General features: G+C 38.2%; 1 protein-coding gene across 2 annotated transcripts in view; it reads right to left on the bottom strand.

The window, feature by feature from the left end:
- MAGI2 (membrane associated guanylate kinase, WW and PDZ domain containing 2) overlaps window positions 1-22,844 on the bottom strand; it is a 1,476,322-nt gene that overhangs the window by 642,771 nt on the left and 810,707 nt on the right. For both annotated transcript variants that reach the window (XM_068972797.1, XM_068972798.1), the window contains exon 3: window positions 9,465-9,584. In XM_068972797.1, the coding sequence (XP_068828898.1) occupies window positions 9,465-9,584 (120 nt within the window). The remainder of the gene's footprint in view (window positions 1-9,464; window positions 9,585-22,844) is intronic.

The following is a 22,844-nucleotide window of genomic DNA, read 5'->3' as shown; positions in this document are numbered from 1 at the left end:
GATAACTGTATAGAGAGGGACTCACTGCTTCAGCATATTAAATTTTAACCTGATCTTATGAATAATTTTCCATAATTGCCAGAGTTTAAAGTCTTGGATAAGGAAGAACTTTTGTATGGAATGAATCTTACACAGCATGACTGTTTTCAAATATAGGGACAAAAGGGTATTTTTTGAGAAATGATGGTTTAGCTGGTAAAGAAGCCTTAGCCAGCAATGCAGGAGACACAAGAGATGTGGGTACTATCCCTGAGTGGGGAAGATCCTCTGGAGGAGGAAAACGGTAACCCACTCCAACATTCTTGCCTGAAAAATCCCATGGAAAGAGGAGCCTGGCAGGCTAAGGTCTAAACGTTGCAAAGAGTTGGCACAACTGAGCAACTATGCACTCCCACAGGCACTTCGGTCACAGTATGACTAATATTTAGTCAAAGCACTCAATATATCTGTCTATTTTGCAGCATGATCAATGGAAGCCTCAAAGTTTCAGATATTGTTTTATATATAGTCTGAATGAGAATTTATAAAAAACAATTCATGAAACCATCTACATCTATTGTAACTTTATTGGAGATTGAAATCATTGTTCTGAAATAAAGTATTTAGTAACAAAAATTAGAGCATGCACAGCTTTCCTATTTTAATGATTTTCATTCCCCCTGAGAGAAATAACAAATCTATGGTTAATCAGATTGTAGACCCTACTATCTCTTACATTAGAAACATGGAAAATATAAGGAAAGGATGTCTCAGAAAGTTTTATTTTTCAGATTTGAAATTCACATACAAAACTGGCTTTTGTAAAGTAGGATGACAGGTTATAGTTTTCAAATAATGTACGAAATAAGTGTTTGAAAAAAGCTTGACAGGAAAGGGACATCAGAGCATCACAGAATAACTGGAATAAATAAAACTTCTCATTTAGGAATATGTTTATGTCTAATATAAGGCTAATGACAAGAGCCACTGGTCATCACTATATTGATGTTATTTTAGAGAAACATGAACTCTCATGTAGAAGACTTTTGTAATCACTTTGATCAAGAATTGATGTTGTGGAATGAGTAAATGTACTGTCTTTGGCATTTCCTGGTGACTCAGATGGTAAAGAAGCTGCCTTCAATGTAAGAGACCGGGGTTCTATCCCTGGGTCAGGAAGATCCCCTGGAGAAGGAAATGGCAACCCATCCCAGTATTCTTGCCTAGAGAATCCCATGGATAGTAGAGCGTGGCAGGCTAGAGTCCATAGGGTTGCAAAGAGTTGGACATGTCTGAGCAACTAACATTTTCACTTAGCACTGTTTTTGATAGTCATAGAATTGTAAGATACAGGAAATATCTTTCAATATGTATCAATATACACATAAACATTACAAAATAATTATTATCAATATTGTTATCCATTTTGTGCCCACTCAGAAAAACAACTCAAAGGGGTCTTGAAACTATTTACCCAATCGGCAAAAGCAAATAGGTCCTGCTTGTTTAAGTAGTGGAGAGAAACACAAGTAAAAAACTTAAAGTCAGGCATTTTTTTCTTCCCACTATATGAATGTCATTATATTTATTTCATATGAAATCTCAATTTGTTTCAGATAAAAATTTATAAGAGATGTGTACAGAAGTTAGAAAATCATTGTAATTAAACACATAAGCTTGAGGAAGTGAAGTGAAGTGAAGTCGCTCAGTCGTGTCTGACTCTTTGCGACCCCGTGGACTGTAACCCACCAGGCTCCTCCGTCCACGGGATTCTCCAGGCAAGAATACTGGAGTGGGTTGCCATTTCCTTCTCCAGGGGAATCTTCCCAACCTGGGGATCGAACCCGGGTCTTCTGCATTGCAGGCAGACACTTTAACCTCTTAGCTACCAGGGACGCAGCTTGAGGGACTCTAAGTAAATCCCAAATATCACAGTTTTGGATAATATCATTGTGGGTTGTAGGAGAGTCAAAGAAGCAAGTCTTATGTCCATTATTATTGGCTTTATTTTAATAATGTACTCCAAAAAAGGTTGGTCCTGATCCTTTCATCTACACTGAACAAAAACATATAGAACCAACATGGAAACTGGTTAATATTGTAGTTTAGGCAATATTAATAATAAACAGGTCATTTTATTTTCCATGACTTCATTTTTAAGTTATAATTTATATAATAATATTAAATTAGTTAATTAATTTATTGGTTTGTCCCATGTACTCCTTCTTGGGAAAAAAAGAATACTTAGAAATAGGCATTCGCATTATATATTTTTGAAAAGACTGGGCTTATAAAAGTCTCAAACCAAAAGAGAATTTTATCACATTTTAATGCACAATAACACTTCCAGTCTTGGTAACTTACACAGGAGCAAAGCAGCATGCAAAAATCATATACTCTCTATAAACAGCTTTGAACACAAATTGAATCACTTACAAAAAACCTCTGGCATTATAAGATCTCAAAGGCATGTAAAACTTCACTAAATGTGTTTTTCCTTTACTGGTCAAATAAACATGTAGTGAACCTTATGTGCATATGTTTAATGTTCCTAAAGTGAACACAAAAATGCATGGCTTAGAATCTTCCACAATAGGAAAATTGTCAAGAGAAAGAAAAAGAAAAAAAAAGTTACAATATGTTCAAAAGAAAAAAAAATGTTACAATATGTAATAACAGCTGGACCCTTTTAACTGCAAGCTCCAAGAGTCTACTGTTGCTTTGGGGGCTATTATTTACATAGTAAAAATTTTCTCTTGTAACAGAATATAAAGGAAAGAGAAAAAAATGAATTTTCTCTCTCTTTGGTATACTGGAATGACAACAATCTTAGCATTGATCGGCTCTTCAGGAAATATTTACATTTCAATGGATAGAAGGTTGGATTTATAGAAGAATGGCGTTTCTGAAGATTGTTTATATTACCAATAATGATTTTTCATTGGACTGAGTATCCCTCAGACACCAATGCTATCTTGACTGGAAACAGAGGATCAAATTTCAATAATACATGTACCTAGCTAATGCTGACAGAGAAGGCAATGGCACCCCACTCCAGTACTCTTGCCTGGAAAATCTCATGGACAGAAGAGCCTGGTGGGCTGCAGTCCATGGGGTCGCAAAGAGTTAGACACGACTGAGTGACTTCACTTTCACTTTTCACTTTCATGCATTGGAGAAGGAAATGGCAACCCACTCCAGTGTTCTTGCCTGGAGAATCAATCCCAGGGACAGGGGAGCCTGATGGGCTGCCGTCTATGGGTTTTCACAGAGTTGGACATGACTGAAGTGACTTAGCAGCAGCAGCAGCAGCTAATGCTAAAAGAGGCAGATGTGGACTTTAATTAGTGAAATTGAATGATTTTATGTAAAATTTATTGTATCTCACTCATCATAGGAGTGACTGGCTTATTTTTCTAGAAAATTATTCATCCTTAATACTTAAAATTTTATAGAGTGATATGTGATATATCATAGGAAGAATAGCACTCATTTATGTACAAATGCTAGAAAAAACTTGATTTTCAGAATCCTTGTAGTAAAAATGTTTAAGAAACTAGGTGTGCTGTTTAAACGAAGAGGAACCAGAGGTCATATTGCCAACATCTGCTGGATCACAGAGAAAGCAAGAGAATTCCAGAAAAACATCTATTTCTACTGCATTGACTACTCTAAAGTTTTTGACTGTGTGGATCACAACAAACTGTGGAAAATTCTTAAAGAGATGGAAATACCAGACCACCTTACCTGCCTCCTGAAAAACCTGTATACAGATCAAAAAGCAAAAGTTAGAACTGGACACTGAACAACAGACTGGTTCCAAATTGGGAAAGGAGTAGAGCAAGGCTGTATATTGTCACTATGCTTATTTAACTTCTATGCAGAGTATATCATGTAAAATGCTGGGCTGGATGAAGCACAAGCTGGAATCAACATTGCCAGGGGAAATGGTTTTTCCATTGGTCATGTATGGATGTGAGAGTTGGACTGTGAAGAAAGCTGAGTGCTGAAGAATTGATGCATTTGAACTGTGGTGTTGGAGAAGACTCTTGAGAGTCCCTTGGACTGCAAGGAGATCCAACCAGTCCATTCTAAGGGAGATCCGTCCTGGGTGTTCTTTGGAAGGAATGATGCTAAAGCTGAAACTCCAGAACTTTGGCCACCTCATGTGAAGAGTTGACTCATTGGAAAAGACCCTGATGCTGACAGGGATTGAGGGCAGGAAAAGAAGGGGACGACAGAGGATGAGATGGCTGGATGGCATCACTGACTCGATGGACGTGAGTTTGAGTGAACTCCGGGAGTTGGTGATGGACAGGGAGGCCTGACGTGCTGCGATTCATGGGGTCGCAAAGAGTTGGACATGACTGAGCGACTGAATTGAACTGAGGAGAAATATCAATAACCTCAGATATCCAGATGACACCAACCTAGTGGCAGAAACAGAAAAGGAACTAAAGAGCCTATTGATAATGGTGAAAGAGAGTGAAAAAGCTGGCTTAAAACTTAACATTCAAAAAACTAAAGTCATGGCATCTGGTCCCATCTCTTTGTGGCAAGTAGATGGAGAGACAATGGAGACAGTGACAGACTTTATTTTCTTGGGCTCTGAAATCACTGTGGATGAGACTGGGGTAATGAAATTAGAAGATGCTTGCTCCTTAGAAGAAAAGCTATGACAAACCTAGACAGCATATTGAAAAGCACAGGCATCAATTTTCTGACAAATGTCTGTATAATCAAAGCTATGGTTTTTCCAGTAGTCATGAACAGATATGCGGATTATATCACAAAGAAGGCTGAAGGCTGCAGAATTGATGCTTTTGAACTGTGGTGCTGGAGAAAACTCTTGAGAGTCCCTTGGACAATAAGAAGATCAAACCAGTTAATCCTGAAGGAAATGAACCCTGAATATTCATTGAAAGGACTGATGCTGAAGCTGAAGCTTCAATACTTTGATCACCTCATATGAAGAGCCACCTTGTAGGAAAAGTCCCTGATGTTGGGAAAGATTGAGGGTAGGAGAAGAGGGGGACAACAGAGGATGAGATGGTTGGATGACATCACTTACTCACTGGACATGAGTTTGGGCAGACTCTGGAAGATAATGAAGGACAGGGAAGCCGGCATGTGACAGTCCATGGTGTCACAAATAGCCAGACACAACTGAGCAACTGAACAACAGCAAGTCCATATACCATGATTAGGAGAAACCACAGCATGAAGGTGAAGGTGAGTGTCGTATTTTCACTATATTCTGTCAGATGCCCTAATAACTTTCTGAGTTTGATTTGGTCCTCTTAAAAATGGAAGGAATCAAGCTTATGTCCATTTTAAGAAAACCTTTAAGACCAGCGGTTTCTTCAATAGATAGAAAAATAGCTTTGCTTCATTTTAAAAGCAGAACAGCAAAATACAATATTCAATGTTATAACAGAACTGCTGCTCTGGAACATGACCATGGATAATCTCACTCGATAAATTAAATAAAATTATTGTCTAGGTGCAGCTCAAGGACATGGGCTTAGTTAATGATGACATTTAGAATGCAGGCTGAGGCAGTGTGAGTGGCCAGTGAAACCACGAATGCAGCATTCCAAACACTGGAAGTTAGTCAGGCAGGATTCATGGATTGTGATACCTGGGTAATTCAGCACTTTGGACAGTTCTCAAGGGCTTTTGCTTCCTTTTGTAAAGTACATAACCTTTAGACTATCAAATGTACTTATTTAATTCTACCTCTCAGTATCTCATTTATACCCACAGATGACCTTAATCCCAAAAAAACTGCCTGCATTCATCCACAGAACTTTGTGATCTATGTTTCACATGAAGCATATAGGTTCATGGTGTTATCTCCTGTTACTTGAGGTTATGTCAGGCTGAAACCAGGCCTTGTCATATTAATTTAATTTTCAACCTGACTGAATATGAAAAGATGAAGATGAGATCATCCAAGTCATGGAAGAGTCTTTACCAACACCTGATGTTCCATTAGAGTCAAGTCCTCTGGGCCATTTACAAGCAAGGCCATTTGGCAGCTGTTGTATAACAAACTGAAAGAAGTTGCTCATACTAGATGGGGGGCTGGTGATGCAGAAAAAAACTAAAAGAATCTGCTAAAATGCTGTCTCGTGCTATGTGGCCTAACTGCAGATGATGGTACAAGCATATTAAAGCTTTTCTTGCAGCCTTTGATTATAATAGAATTATTCCTCTGGAGCAAGAACTTTGAGCCAATATCTAAGAAGCAGAACTAAAATCTAGTTTTTAATCAAAGTACAGATTCTAGAATTTGTCAAATTAGAATTACTGACAACAAGACAAAAGTATATACATATATCAGTCTTAAGAATCCCATATAGTTAACAGGTCTGAGCTGAGAGGAACTCAATTTCTTTCTAAGTTCTTTAGTGGATTCACAGATGTCAGAAGTGAATTTTCTTGTCTGGCTGAGAGCTGTGAAGAGTAGGCATGAGAAGGCATGAGAATGGTCTAGCAAGAAAGAAGAAGAACAATGGCCCAAATAGTACAGAAGGGAGAACATATAACAGGGAAACTGGCATTTTATTAAAAAAAACTTACAAAAAAGTGATACAAGAAAGTTTGATAAATATAAAAGCTCTGAGGTCTGTCTTTATCTAGTTGAGTAGAACATGATTGCTACGCAGTAGATTCTGAAAGAACCAACAGCAGAAAAGGCATTCCCTAGGCTTCCATGATGGGTAACACATTAATAACACAAATAACTCTGGTAGCTCTGAGTTTGGAGCTTGTGATTAATCCTGAAGGAATAGGAGTGATTTTTATTAGAATGCCAATTCTATTGACTTCTCAGCTGTAACTATAGGAAAATCTGAAGATTTTGAGATTTGAGAATGCTCCATTCATGTCCACCCAGATGGTTATACGACCTAAGAAAAGAGATTCTTATTTATCCAAGTACACAATGTGTTTTTATAAATAATAGCCATGATTCTCTGAAGTCATACGTGTAAATCAGCCTCATTATTCATAAATCAGCTCTATGAACATGGAGGTGATTAACAATTTGGCAACAATTTAGCCAACTTTACTCTCAGTGCTAATAAAATGTCTGAAGAAGATTCAGGACAATCCACCCTAAATCATAACAAAACTTAGTTATGTTTGTATGGTTTCAGGATATTTCCCTCAAAATTTAGCTGAAATCTAAAATTTAAGCTATGCTTTAATTCTAAAATATTGATATTAAACTCCATGGTATCTAGTTAATCATGAAAATACAAGAAGTTTAATATGAACATTTGATTTAATTTTTTACCTTCTGTATAACTAATACAATCCTTAACAAAACAAAAGAATAAGCCATATTTGTTAACCATACTACTCTTGGAATGATCTTGGTTGTTAAGGCATAGGTTCTTTGCTACATAAATATGGTAACTAAATACAAGGTGTTATTATTGGCAGACATAGAAACTAATGAGTGATGTTGCAAAGTCCACAGGAAAATATACTACAAAATTCATTGTTAATTTACTCTGACTCATTTGATATCATTATTTTCTATGATTTATACGGGCATTTTTCATATATACTTTAAGGCATCTTATATGATCAGCATAGCTTTTTATTTAACTGCTATGTATAAAATAGATAAGCAACAAGAATATATTGTATAGCATGGCGAATTGTACCCATCACCTTGTAATAACTCTCAATGGAGTATAATCTATAAGAATATTGAATCATGCTGTATACCTGAAACTAATATAATATTCTAAATCAACTATACTTCAATAAAAATAAATTATACAATATTTTCAATCAATCTTCACTATCATTCATTTTTGACAAGAAAAAGAAACAATATTCAAACATAACATTATTTTCTTTTCCTACGTATTTCTGCTTATTTCCTATGAACATGGCAATAAGTAGCTTAATGTCTGAGCTATAACTTAGGCACATGTCTCAGCCTAAATTGCCATAGAAGTGTAAGGCAAAACAAGAATATAATACTTCTGACAACTTAAAAATACTGAGTTCTTAAATAACTATAGTCCACTGGACATTTACAAGTAAATGAAGGAGGAAAAAGGTGAATAAACTGTTACAAACCTAGTTGTTCAGTGTAGACCTCTGATATTTGATGGGTTAAGCAGCAATGCATGTGAGTTTTGTTTTTAGTATCACACACTATTAATTATAGTTCAGTAAGACTAGATTAATCTTTGGACCTCTTAGTACATATAAGCAAAGTTTACATATACAATACTGTGGTATAAGAATAAAAGTATTATTTTCTACTGCTTTCTAGCTCCAGTAAAATCTCACTGTTCAGACACAGATCTGTAATTTCATTAGACATAAACTATTACATGCCTGTAGATGTTACTAAAACATACACAAGGAATTATGTTGTTATTTATTTGTATTTTTCAATGCTGTCATTATCCTTTTACAGGTAAGACTACTGAGGTTCACAGACACGACCTGGGTTACTTAATGTTCACAGTGGGTAAGGAGTAAAGCCAGGTTGGGAACTGAAGCAGATCCTGGCTTACGTTATAGTGCTTTTTCTACTAAAAGGTACTTCCCACATTCAAGGTTTTAGATTCATTCATTCATGTTTGACACAGGCATGCAGGGAAACTTGCAGTAGAGCTTTGGAGTTCATCCACAGTTCATATTTTTTCCTACACCATCATTTTCTACGAGAGGCCAGTGAAGGCAAGTGAAATGAAGTAACTGGAGAAAACTGCACAGAAGTAGTTACAGGACTGTGGAACTCAAGCCCTGTGGTCCTTTACTGCTAAGTCACTTCAGTTGTGTCTGACTCTGTGCAACCCCATAGACGGCAGCCCACCAGGCTCCCCCATCCCTGGGATTCTCCAAGCAAGAACACTGGATTGGGAACACGTGTACACCTGTGGCGGATTCATGTTGATGTATGGCAACACCAATACAATATTGTAAAGTAAAAAAAAAAATAATAATAATAAATAATAAAAATTAAAAATTAAAAAAAGAGAGAGAGAGAAAAAAAGAACACTGGAGTGGGTTGCCATTTCCTTCTCCAATGCATAAAAGTGAAAAGTGAAAGTGAAGTCACTCAGTCGTGTCTTATAGGCTCCTCTGTCCATGGGATTTTCCAGGCAAGAGTACTGGAGTGGGCTGCCATTGCCTTCTCCACTGTGGTCCTTTAGATGCTACCTAAAGATGAAGATACTTTAGCTGAAGATCACAATTTACCCTCAGGATATCCGTAACACAAGGTTACAGTGGGAATATACATATATATTTCTATTGGCATCTCAAGAGAAGAATTTACCCAGATATATTTTAAATTTTCTTTATAAAATATTCTTCTAAAGTGACCTCATGAAAGCTCTCAAACCAAAACAATAGCAATTTAGTAATGTGGTGTTCTAATGCATTTCAGTCAAAAGAGAAAAATGTGATGCAACAAGAAATAAATTCAGCAGTACAGCTGTGCTTACCTTCATAAGTCCCACTTTCTAGGAGAGCACCACTTTTCTCCAATTCCATAAAATCTTCAACAGTGATGAAAATATAGTCCACTCCAGGGACCTCACCCTCCTTATGTGGCCTTGTGGTGCCTGAATAAGGAAAACAAAAGAAAGACTCTAAGTGATTTGTTGCTGAATTTTAGAAATACCACCATACTCTTGAATATTCAATAACACTTGTTTGTACATCCTGTGAGTTGGCAGTTTGCATTTGTCCTTCTGTTTGTTTGGAAACAGAAAATAGCAGGGGGTTAAGATTAAAGGAAACATACAAAGCATTTTTCTTCAAGTTTATAAAGGGCTCATCATCATGGAATGTGGCTGCATAGATTTTTCAGTGAAAAATGCAGACCATTGTGCCCTCTTTGAAGAGGTGGTTGGAATATTGGGCCATGAGTCTGCTAGCTCAGGAATTTACATATCTCACTTCCATGAAAGGACCTCTATTGTTCTGTAGACTGCTTTGCTATGACATAAAATATAATGGAAAATAGAAATTAAAATGTCAATTAACTTTTATATTTTCATCATCTGCTCCTTTGTGGGGGGAGGGTGCTGTCATTTGTTAAAAATTATTTGTAACAAATAATGGCTGATTTCAAGGATCAGAAAATCTTTATTATTACTTAGAATAACTAAATACTAATTAGAATTGAGAAATGACTATAATTAAATCAGTATTATATTAGTAACATAGTCATTTTTCTTCCTTCATTCTTGACTTTAATTGTAATTAAATCGGGAGGTGATACCCTCCCAGGGGTCATTGCAAGGGTCCACCACTCTTGTTTTCTGTATATCGTCTATAGAGTAAACAGCCACAGGAACTCAATCCTATTGCTCAGTATACCTCCGCTGGAGAAGTCAGGTTCCGAGATCTCTGTCCAGCTTGTGAGGTGAGAACCAAAAGTGAGACATATCAAGGCTGTGGATTTGTTTCCCGGAACACTTCCTTTCCTGAGAAAGCTTTAAGCATCTTTCTTCCTTTTTCAATGCTACCTACATAAGACATTTTGCATAGTCTGATTGGAATTTCCATAAGGCATACATGCAAATAGTATGCACACGTACATAGAAGGCAAATATGTTAGGGGAAGCACACTGATTGAAACTGCCCACCCTAGCCAGGCACCACAGTAACCATCTGCATGAGTTGTTTTATGACAGGAGATCCTGATAAGGAATACGGAACCAATAAGCCACCACCAACAGGAAGAGTTCGGGAAAGGTCTAAAGGAGACACTGAGTGTCCATCCACTTCCCAGAATCCCTCTCGCTAGCATCCATCTTGGCTAAGCAATGCATGCACCACCAGGAAAGACTCTGAATTACAGTGATTGGCCAAAGACCACCCAGAAACTAATCCCATCACCATAAAACCCGAGACTGCGAGCCACGGGGCAGAGCAGTTCTCCTGGGTTCCCTTACCCTACTGCTCTCCACCCGGTGCCCTTTCCCAATAAAATCTCTTGCTTTGTCAGCACATGTGTCTCCTCAGACAATTCATTTCTGAGTGTTAGACAAGAGCCCAGTTTTGGGCCCTAGAAGGAGTCCTCCTTCCTGCAACAAGCATGTAAACAAAGTACTAGTACACTTGCAGGCTTACTGACGTGTAAGCTATCGTCCACATTCTCTATATTCTAGAAAAAATATTAATATTTCAAATCCTTAAATTTATTTTCACTCTCCAAAATCTTTATCAACTAGGCCATCCAATGGCCAATCAGTTCTTCTTTTAGTATATTAGGGTCAAATCTGGATGACAAGTGAGAGGCATAAACTAATGTCAAAATATACAATGTGTTGGGAAATTCATTTTGGGTAAAAAATTATTAATTTCCACTGGCAATATTTTTTAAAGTTTGAAGGCATTATGTTCTAAAATTAAATTTTACAACCTTCTTTGAAGGTTGCAAAACAATTTTTCCTCATAATCATGTTTAATGACTTCCCCCTGAATTTGTTATTTTAACTGTGCATTTTTTAATATTTCATAATATTCACTACTGCTTTTATGTTATAAAATACAAACCTCCCACACCTAGTATGCATAATGTTGTCAAATCAATGTTTCTATGAGAACCTTAACTTTCAATATACTGACTTTTTATGTGCTTAACCCTTGTGAATTAAAAGCCCATTAACACGGTTTTTGGCAATCTATTTGTTTTTCTATTTATTTAGAACACACTCTAATCATTAAGAAAAATTACATAACAAAATTTCAATTTTCTTTCCTAATTTATCTGCATGTTTCAGAAGCTACACACTTTGACTAATTAAATGCTTGCAGTGCAGTAATGTGCTGCTAGCACAAGGTAAGCATTGCCCACAAGCTTGAGGGCAATTTCGAGGGCTGCTGACTTGACTAGCATGAGTTGCCTCACTGAATTCTAGTGAACATGTCTGGGGCTGTGCTCTGCTTAGAAAGACCATTAGTACTTTGGTTTACTGGATGGTTTTCCATCTACACCGTGCACATCAGGCCAATGTGACAAAGTTCTTGCCTCAGGGATTCTGCCTGTGACAGCATCATTGTCACCTGTTGCTGCTGACCTGCCTGATGCTGGCTGCCTGTTAGGATGGGGGCCTGCCCACTTCACTCTTCTTGATGAAGTTCTACAGTACAGTCTTAAATGCTGCAATTCTCATCTTTGTCATCAATCTCCTACTCTTTTCTCTCGTTCTGTTCTTCTTTCTAATTACAGCCTCTAGTCTCCTGATCTTTCTTACTTTTCCTGGTGTTTCTCATATTTGACTTCACTTGCTTTTCTATCTCCTAAAGGACTGGGGATCTGAAATGTCTTCTTTCCTTTAGTTCATCTTCAACATTTCCCACAGCTTAATACACCTCCGAGTTCTCTATCAGCTATTTAATTCATAAACTACAAAAGGAGGAAGTTAAGAAACAGACTGGAGTAGCAGGCAAATTTGGCTTGGAATATGGAATGAAGCAGAGCAAAGACTAACAGAGTTTTGCCAAGAAAATGCACTGGTCATAGCAAACACCCTCTTCCAACAACACAAGAGAAGACTCTACACATGGACATCACCTGATAGTCAACACCAAAATCAGATTGATTATATTCTTTGCAGCCAGAGCTGGAGAAGCTCTATACAGTCAACAAAAACACCACCAGGAGCTGACTGTGGCTCAGATCATGAATTCCTTATTGCCAAATTCAGACTTAAATTGAAGAAAGTAGGGAAAACAACTAGACCATTCAGGTATGGCCTAAATCAAATCCCTTATGATTATACAGTGGAAGTGAGAAACAGATTTAAGGGACTAGATCTGAAAGATAGAGTGCCTGATGAACTATGGAATGAGGTTTGTGTCACTGTACAGCAGACAGGTATCAAGACCATCCCCATGGAAAAGAAATGCAAAAAAACAAAATGGTTGTCTGGGGAAGCCTTACAAATAGCTGTGAAAAGAAGAGAAGCAAAAAGCAAAGGAGAAAAGGAAAGATATAACCATCTGAATGCAGAGTTCCAAAGAATAGCAAGAAGAGATAAGAAAGCCTTCCTCAGTGATCAATGCAAAGAAATAGAGGAAAACAACAGAATGGGAAAGACTAGAGATCTCTTCAAGAAAATTAGAGATACCAAGGGAACATTTCATGCAAACATAGGCTCAATAAAGGACAGAAATGGTAGGGACCTAACAGAAGCAGAAGATATTAAGAAGAGGTGGCAAGAATACACAGAAGAACTGTACAAAAAAGATCTTCATGACTCATATAATCACGATGGTGTGATCATTCATCTAGAGCCAGACATCCTGGAATGTGAAGGCAAGTGGGCCTTAGAAAGCATCACAACGAACAAAGCTAGTGGAGGTGACGGAATTCCAGTAGAGCTATTTCAAATTCTAAAAGATGATGCTGTGAAAGTGTTGCACTCAGTATGCCAGCAAATTTGGAAAACTCAGCAGTGGCCACAGGACTGGAAAAGGTCAGTTTTTATTCCAATCGCAAAGAAAGACAATGCCAAAGAATGCTCAAACTACCTCACAATTACACACATCTCTCACACTAGTAATGCTCAAAATTCTCCAAGCCAGGCTTCAGCAATACGTGAACCGTGAACTTCCTGATGTTCAAGCTGGTTTTAGAAAAGGCAGAGGAACCAAGGATCAAACTGCCAACATCTGCTGGATCATCAAAACAGCAAGAGAGTTCCAGAAAAACATCTATTTCTGCTTTATTGACTATGCCAAAGCCTTTGATTGTGTGGATCACAATAGACTGTGGAACATTCTGAGAGAGATGGGAATACCAGACCACCTGACCTGCCTCTTGAGAAACCTATATGCAGGTCAGGAAGCAACAGTTAGAACTGGACATGGAACAACAGACTGGTTCCAAATCGGAAAAGGAGTACGTCAAGGCTGTATATTGTCACCCTGCTTATTTAACTTATATGCAGAGTACATCATGAGAAATCCTGGGCTGGAAGAAGCACAAGCTGGAATCAAGATAGCTGGGAGAAATATCAATAACCTCAGATATGCAGATGATACCACCCTTATGGCAGAAAGTGAAGAGGAACTAAAAAGCCTCTTGATGAAAGTGAAAGTGGAGAGTTAAAAGGTTGGCTTAAAGCTCAACATTCAGAAAACAAAGATCAAGGCATCCGGTCCCATCACTTCATGGGAAATAGATGGGGAAACAGTGGAAACAGTGTCAGACTTTGTTTTTTTGGGCTCCAAAATCACTGCAGATGGTGACTGCAGCCATGAAATTAAAAGACGCTTACTCCTTGGAAGAAAAGTTATGAGCAACCTAGATAGCATATTCAAAAGCAGAGACATTACTTTGCCGACTAAGTCCATCTAGTCAAGGCTATGGTTTTTCCTGCGGTCATGTATGGATGTGAGAATTGGACTGTGAAGAAGGCTGAGTGCTGAAGAATTGATGCTTTTGAACTGTGGTGTTGGAGAAGACTCTTGAGAGTCCCTTGGACTGCAAGGAGATCCAACCAGTCCATTCTGAAGGAGATCAGCCCTGGGATTTCTTTGGAAGGAATGATGCTAAAGCTGAAACTCCAGTACTTTGGCCACCTCATGTGAAGAGTTGATTCATTGGAAAAGACTCCGATGCTGGAGGGATTGGGGGCAGGAGGAGAAGGGGACGGCAGAGGATGAGATGGCTGGATGGCATCACGGACTCGATGGACGTGAGTCTGAGTGAACTCCGGGAGATGGTGATGAACAGGGAGGCCTGGCGTGCTGCGATTCATGGGGTCACAAAGAGTCGGACATGACTGAGCGACTGAACTGAACTGAACTGTCTACAACTATACTAAACAGACTAAATTGGGGGATGGGCAGCTACATTGTGGAATTAGTATCCATAAGGCTCTCTACTGGAACAAATTATTTAGAAGACATATTCTTGGCACAGTGGTAAAGAATCCACTTGCTAGTGCAAAAGACACAGGAGATACAGGTTCAATCCCTGGGTCAGGAAAATGCCCTGGAGTAGGAAATGGCAACCCACTCCAGTATTATAACTTGGAAAATTCCATGAATAGAGGAGCTTAGCGGACGGGCTACATCAATGGCCTCACAAATAACTGGACACGACTGAGCACACACACATGTATGCATGCACGTGACCCACCAAGTCTTTCATCACTTCTATGACTCTATTTACAGAGTTATGTCCCTGCTCTAAACACCAGAGAAGACGTGAGTCAGAGGTAAAAAATGTCATCTAAAAGCCAAAGTTTATTTTATTGATCTTTCTCAGTTGAACTCAAAGCCCATGACACTAAGTAAGAAAGACAGGCAACGTTTGCAGGTTATCATTTTTAAAGTTGATGCATGCATGTACATTTTTAGTTTTAAGGCTTCTACACTAAATGATCGTACTTGATTACTGACAGTAACAAGACATTGCTGACGGCACACACACTGAGGAAGACCTGGGGCAAAATGAACGATTTCCTAATTGCACAGCATTTGAGTTATTACAGCTTTGATGACAAAGAATTAGAAAACTAAATCTTAACTGTTCCTTCACAACAAAGTTCATCTCTTCTACCTAAGAGATTGTTGAGGAATCTTTAGCTGTACAAATTACTTTCTTCAGCACAATTCTGCCTTTACCTCAGTCACATTCACAGTCTAGATGTAGAGACATGACTAAATAAAATGACTCATCCAAGGAAAATCCGATTTCTAGATAACTGTTCTTGGCTGTTTGATCCACTCTTGCAATATATAATAATCCTAATTTCAGGATAAAGGAACACTGTATCTTCACTGATAAATCAGGGTAGTAAACCATAATCTTAAAGAGTCTTAAGTTATTAATTTCCTAATTTTTTAAGAGAATAGAAAATGTTACCAATTAATTCCATTTTGAAATTTTATTTTAATTTTCCAATATTTAATGTAGATATATTCTATATCTGGCATTCTATAGGATTAATAAAAATATATTTTGATTACCTAATTTATGATTTAATAGATAATGTTTCAAAATTACATACTGGGCTAAAGGAAAGAGCTATAGTGACTTTTTATAGAAACAGTATATATTTAGCTTGAAGCTTTTAGACTCTTCTCATGTAAGTTAATTTGGGCCAGAACTAAACTACAGAGATACTACCAGCCCTCTGAGCAATACACAGACACTGTACTCTTTGACCTTCATTGCATATAAGGTTTAGTGGATCATAGCTTTATCATTTTACCTCTATTAGAATCTTACAATGACATTAGCTTTTAGTATCACCATATGGCTCTATAGTATTCTATATTCTAAAATGCCCAAGGTAGGTCATAGAATACGAAGGCTATAGACTACCAGAAAATCCAGATGGAGGGAAGAAGACATTTAACTAATCAGGAATTTTGAAACACTGACAGGTTTGTCAGATTATATTGTGCAGATCATATAGCTGAATGATCATTTTTCATTTATTGAGGTTCTCAAGTATACACATGTCAAACAATTATGGAGGGAAGAAAAGAGGAAGGGTGAGTCAGTCATGAAATGCTGAGCCATATGGCCCAGCTCCTCTTTAAGAAACCAAGGAAAAACGATTTGACTTGATCAAATGAAATAATTGGCATTTGGAAAAAAAAACAAACAAACAGTACCTTGCCTTTTTTTTTTTAAGCTAACAAACAATTTTATGCCTCTGAAGGTTAAACAAAAAAGGGATGGCTGGAAGAAGCAAAATACTGTTTCTGCCTTTCTAAGACCTAAACGTCAGACATGCAACCATCAGCAACCTAGCCTTGACCTATGTGATCCTTTAGGTTTGAAGGACAGTAGGACTCAGTTTCTATGCAGCTATCATAAGTTCCCAGACCCTCTAGTCTTCTTTCCAGGTTACTTCTTTACTGCACAGCAAATTAAAAGTGATACAGGTTACAGGAATGAATACAATGAGCTGCCAAATATTCATTTGTGACCTTTGTTGGAAATACATATATAAAAATATCAGAATAAAATCACATAGTAACAAATATATTTGGCTTTATAGATTCTCAAATCAGTGTTTCTGATTTGCAATTATCATGAAAGAGTAAAAGAAGTCTGACAAATCAGAACATACAAAATAAAATTTTAAGGACATTTCAAAAGAATATTAATTAAGGTACTCCTGTACAAGATATTGAATTAAATACTGAATTATCAAAATAAATATTAGTTTCTTTGGAGAGAATATTTGTAATTTTAGATAAATCCTTATTTACTGTATCAAGAACACAAAACACAAGGTTATCTGCCAGGATTAATTGAGACAAAGTACAAAAGGAGATGAGAACACCATCAATGCAGCTGTTGACTCAGAAACCACCCCAGAGAAGCATGAGTGGTTGGGGAGTTAACATCTGATAGGGTGACAGTACTCTGGCTTTCAAACCCAAAGTGTTAAGGACTGCCCCCTAGAAGAAGGATTAAAAATCTGGTAGTTTAAAAAAAAAACTAGAAAGGCAAAGGCTGGCCAAACTGGACTGTAGGGCATTAATGAATCCATATTAAAATCAACATTCTTTGTAGGTTTAAGAAAAGCTAAGCATTCTGTACCTCCCCAAACAGTTACACTTCAATGGTTCCTTTGGAGTGTGTGTGTGCGCGCGCCTATGCATAGTACTCAGTTGTGCCTGACTCTTTGTGGCCCCATAAACTGTAGCCTACGAGGCTGCTCTGTCTGTGGAATTTTCCAGGCAAGGATAGTGGTGTGGGGTGTCATTTCCTACTCCAAGGGATCTTCTCAGCCCAGAGATTAAGCCCATATTTCTCACATCTCCTGCATTGGTAGGCAGATTTTTTAACATCACATCACCTGGGAAGATCTCCTTTGGAATAAGGATTGCTAAACATTTTCTAAAAGGGTTAAACAGCAATTAGCTAGGCATTTCCAGCCATAACTCATAGTAGTATCTGTTAAACCCTATCACTATAAGTGCAAGCAGTCACAGATAATGCATAAAGGAATGAGTGTGGCTGTTTTTCAATAAATCTTTATTTACAAGACAATAGGCTGGATATGGTCTGCAAGTGGTGGCCTATCCATCTCTGCATCAGGTCTTTTGCCCCTTTGTGTCTTGATGCTCTTTTCTCATCAGCCTGTACTTGTAAACCAAAAGAAAGAAATAGCAAAGTTGCTTAGTCATGTTCTATTCTTTGCAACCCGATGGACTGTGACCTGCCAGGCTCCTCTGTCCACGGGATTTTCCAGGCAAGAATAGTGTAACGGGTGGCCATTTCCTTCTCTAGGGGATCTTCCCAACCTAGGGATCAAACCCAGGCCTCCCACACTGCAGGCAGACTCTTTATCACCTGAGCCACCAGAGAATCTGCAACTGAAATGCTGGAATTTGGGTACACCACCTTCCTATAGAGAAAAAATATGACTGTTTCTGATAGTGTGACCAGTGTTAAGTGTAACATTTCACATATATGTTCATCATCCCTTTGAAAATTCCTTAAAACATAACTAGGTGGGTTTCTAATACACAGAAACAAAAAAGGGAGGAAAATCTATGAGAAAGACAAATAGATATCTGTCCCCCAAGAAGCAAAACTGCCCTTAAGGAATATTTGAACTAATTTCAACACATAACTGCAAGGAGAATTATGTGATTTGTGACACTATGCCAAGTGTAGAAACATACCTGTTCCTATAAGTAAAGCAGTGAACAAGCTTCTCCATTCCCTAGGTATAGTACTGAGGGTGTTGCATCTTTATGTGGTAAATAATGATATCTCGTTGACCTTGTTACCATGGGGTATAACTTCATTAACAATGTTTTTAACAGCCTATGGAATTCAGTAGACATTTAAGATAGGGAAGAAGTATTGAGCCTGTAAGTACTTCTGAACTTCAAAAGTAAATTTTATATGTTGTATGTATAATGACCCATATGTATGCTAGATATCTACCATGGGAATCAAGTTACATGTGATTTGTAGGAGAAACTGACAGTCACATTCACATTTTATATGTGCTAAGAAATTAATTATTTCCTGATATCTCATGCTCATGCTCAGGCACACTTCAGTTGTGTTTGCTCTGTGCAACCCCATGGACTGTAGCCCACCAGGCTCCTCTGTCCATGGGATTTTCCAGGCAAGAATACTGGAGTGGGTATTTTCTAACATAAATATCAGCAATCACATGATGAATCTGAAAAATATATAGATGCCTATAAGCTGTATGTTTAAGATCATATCTTAAAACTAGCATAATACATAAAAACAAGACAAAGAAAAAGAGAATTATCTTAGGCTAAGCAATTTAACATATTTGATTATTCATTGCATTAAAGCAAAATATTAAAATAATTAGAGGGCTTTCTCTTGCTGAGACAATCTGCTAATTTTTAATATATTCAGTAATACAGTTTCGAAAATTTTTTAAACCAATTTATCATTTGTCCAAAGACATATGGATGTTTGTGAATGGATGTTTATCTACTAGAAAAAAGAAAAAGATATGACTGATGAATATAGCAAAGGAAGGAATTTTAGGGGAAGTTTATTTGTATAAATAATAATATTAATAAGTATTAATGCCTCTTGAGAAATCTGTATGCAGGTCAGGAAGCAACAGTTAGAACTGGACATGGAACAACAGACTGGTTCCAAATAGGAAAAGGAGTCCATCAAGGCTGTACATTGTCACCCTGCTTATTTAACTTATATGCAGAGCATATCATGAGAAACGCTGGACTGGAAGAAACACAAGCTGGAATCAAGATTGCCGGGAGAAATATCAATCACCTCAGATATGCAGATGACACCACCCTTATGGCAGAAAGTGAAGAGGAACTAAAAAGCCTCTTGATGAAAGTGAAAGAGGAGAGTGAAAAAGTTGGCTTAAAGTTCAACATTCAGAAAACTAAGATCATGGCATCTGGTCCCATCACTTCATGGCAAATAGATGGGGAAACAGTGGAAACAGTGCCAGACTTCATTTTTGGGGGCTCCAAAATCACTGCAGATGGTGACTGCAGCCATGAAATTAAAAGACACTTACTCCTTGGAAGAAAAGTTGTGACCAACCTAGATAGTATATTCAAAAGCAGGGACATTACTTTGCCGACTAAGGTCTGTCTAGTCAAGGCTATGGTTTTTCCAGTAGTCATGTATGGATGTGAGAGCTGGACTGTGAAGAAAGCTGAGCACCAAAGAATTGATGCTTTTGAACTGTGGTGTTGGAGAAGACTCTTGAGAGTCCCTTGGACTGCAAGGAGATCCAACCAGTCCATTATGAAGGAGATCAGCCCTGGGATTTCTTTGGAGGGAATGATGCTAAAGCTGAAACTCCAGTACTTTGGCCACCTCATGTGAAGAGTTGACTCATTGGAAAAGACTGTGATGCTGGGAGGGATTGGGGGCAGGAGGAGAAGGGGACAGCAGAGGGATGAGATGGCTGGATGGTATCACTGACTCGATGGACGTGAGTCTGAGTGAACTCCGGGAGTTGGTGATGGACAGGGTGGCCTGGCGTGCTGCGATTCATGGGGTCGCAAAGAGTCGGACAAAACTGAGCGACTGAACTGAACTGAACTGAACTAATATTTATTAAGTCCTAACCCTGTGGCAACCCACTCCAGGATTCTTGCCTGGAGAATCCCAGGGACGGGGGAGCCTGGTGGGCTGCCGTCTATGGGGTCACGCAGAGTTGGACACAACTGAAGCGACTTAGCAGCAGCAGCAGCAACCCTGTGTCAAGGGTTTCTCCGGTGGCAGAGTTGTTACGAATCTTCCTGCCGATGCAGGAAACACAAGGGAAGCAGTTTCAATCCCTGGGTAGGGAAGATACTCTGGAGTAGGGAATGGCAACCTGTTCCAGCATTCTTGCCTAGGAAAATTCCATGGACAGAAGAGCCTGGAGAGCTACAGTCCATGGGATTGTAAAGAGGTGGGTACAACTGAGTGACTGAGCACACACACAACCTTGTGTGAAGCACTGTACTATGCACTTTGCATGAATTAGCTCTTTTACTTCTCTTAACAACATAAGGTGGATAGCATTTTATCCATTTTACAGCCTGAGTAACTTGTTCAAGTCATAGGACTGGTAAGTGGCAGAGTCAGGATTTAAACCAGTCAGACTACCTGTAGAAGTCAGACTCCCAATTAACAGGGTAGTCCACTCACCCATGCGGAGAAGGCAATGGCACCCCACTCCAGTACTCTTGCCTGGAAAATTCCATGGACGAAGGAGCCTGGTAGGCTGCAGTCCATGGGGTCGCTAAGAGTCGGGCACGACTGAGAGACTTCACTTTCACTTTAATGCATTGGAGAAGGAAATGGCAACCCACTCCAGTACTCTTGCCTGGAGAATCCCAGGGACAGGGGAGCCTGGTGGGCTGCCGTCTATGGGGTCGCACAGAGTCAGACACTACTGAAGCGACTTAGCAGCAGCAGCCATTCACTCATGAAATGTTCTATACACATTTTTTTTCATGAAGGATAGACGGAAGCAGTGGGTGGGGGTGATAGGGAAGTATACTTGGTGAATAGGAGGTGGGAAGCCACCATTCAGAGCACATTCAGATCAAGTGTTCTACTCAGACAGAATAATGAAACCGGGAGGCATAGGAGGAAGTAAGACATTCTCTGAACTGTTGCTGAGCTTTGGGTAGAGATAGCCAGAATGATAATTCAGAATTACCATGATATTAGCTGCAGAGCAGAAATGAGAGATATCTTTGAAAAGAAAACCTCAAACTTATACAACTGGAATTCTACAAACATTTTAAAAGAGCTCTGAGCAGAAGAAAAAGTAGTAATTTCCTCAAAATGGAAAAATCACAAATTATTAAGAATTGGATAAAGCTTTGGTTGTTAAGAGAATATGTCCTTTTTCATATTTCTGAATAGACTTTATTTTTAGAGCACTTTTAGGGTCACAGCAAAATTGAGTGAAAAGTACAGAGTTCCTATAATCCCATCGCCCTTTCTCCAAAATACACAGCCTCCCCCACCATCCACATCTCTTCCAAGTGAGGTGCATTTGGTACAATTTATAAGTCAACAATAACACATTATTATCAGCCGAAATCCATAGTTTACCTTGGATTCATATGTTGTGTGATGCATTCTGCAGGTTGTCTCCAAAGTTTTGCCTTTCCTAAAAATCCATATAGTTGGAATTATATAGTACAAAGCCTTTTCTTTTTCTTGCTTATTATTATTATTATTTTCTTTACAATATTGTATTGTTTTGCCACACATCAACATGAATCCGCCACGGGTGTACACGTGTTCCCAATCTCGAACCCCCTCCCACCTCCCCCCCCCAACACCATCCCTCCAGGTCATCCCAGTGCACCAGCCCCAAGCATCCTGCACCCTGCATCAAACCTAGACTGGCGATTCATCTTTCAATTACCAATAGACCATATGTCTGTTTTACACAGTATAGGAATGTGACTTGTAGAAACTTCAAAAATATTATTTTGGTGACTACACTGGCTACTAGAAAGACAAAAATGGAAAAAAAAAATCCAAATGTGAAATTACTAAGATACAGACAGTTATAGCCACCTGCATAATAATTACTTCAAAGTAGTATTTAAAATAGTAAACATAAAATTATTTTTAATAATTATAAAAGATAAGAGATGGTTTAAAGCAAAAAAAAATAAAAAAAACAGTGCTATATTGTGGAGTTTATACCAGTGAATTAAAATGTATGATTATAAGAGAAAACATGTCAGGGCAGGGGAATAATGTACTATAGTAAACTTTTCCTAATATATATGATGTGGTATATTACTTGTTGTTTGACATGATAAGTTAAGATATATAATATAAACCCTAAAGCAATCTCCAACTGGGCACACAAAATTAGAATATAAAGATGATAATT

Source organism: Capricornis sumatraensis, chromosome 5 (assembly GCF_032405125.1).
Source record: "Capricornis sumatraensis isolate serow.1 chromosome 5, serow.2, whole genome shotgun sequence".
In the NCBI taxonomy this organism is placed as follows: Eukaryota; Metazoa; Chordata; class Mammalia; order Artiodactyla; family Bovidae; genus Capricornis; species Capricornis sumatraensis.
This window is presented reverse-complemented; position numbering and strand designations above follow the sequence as displayed.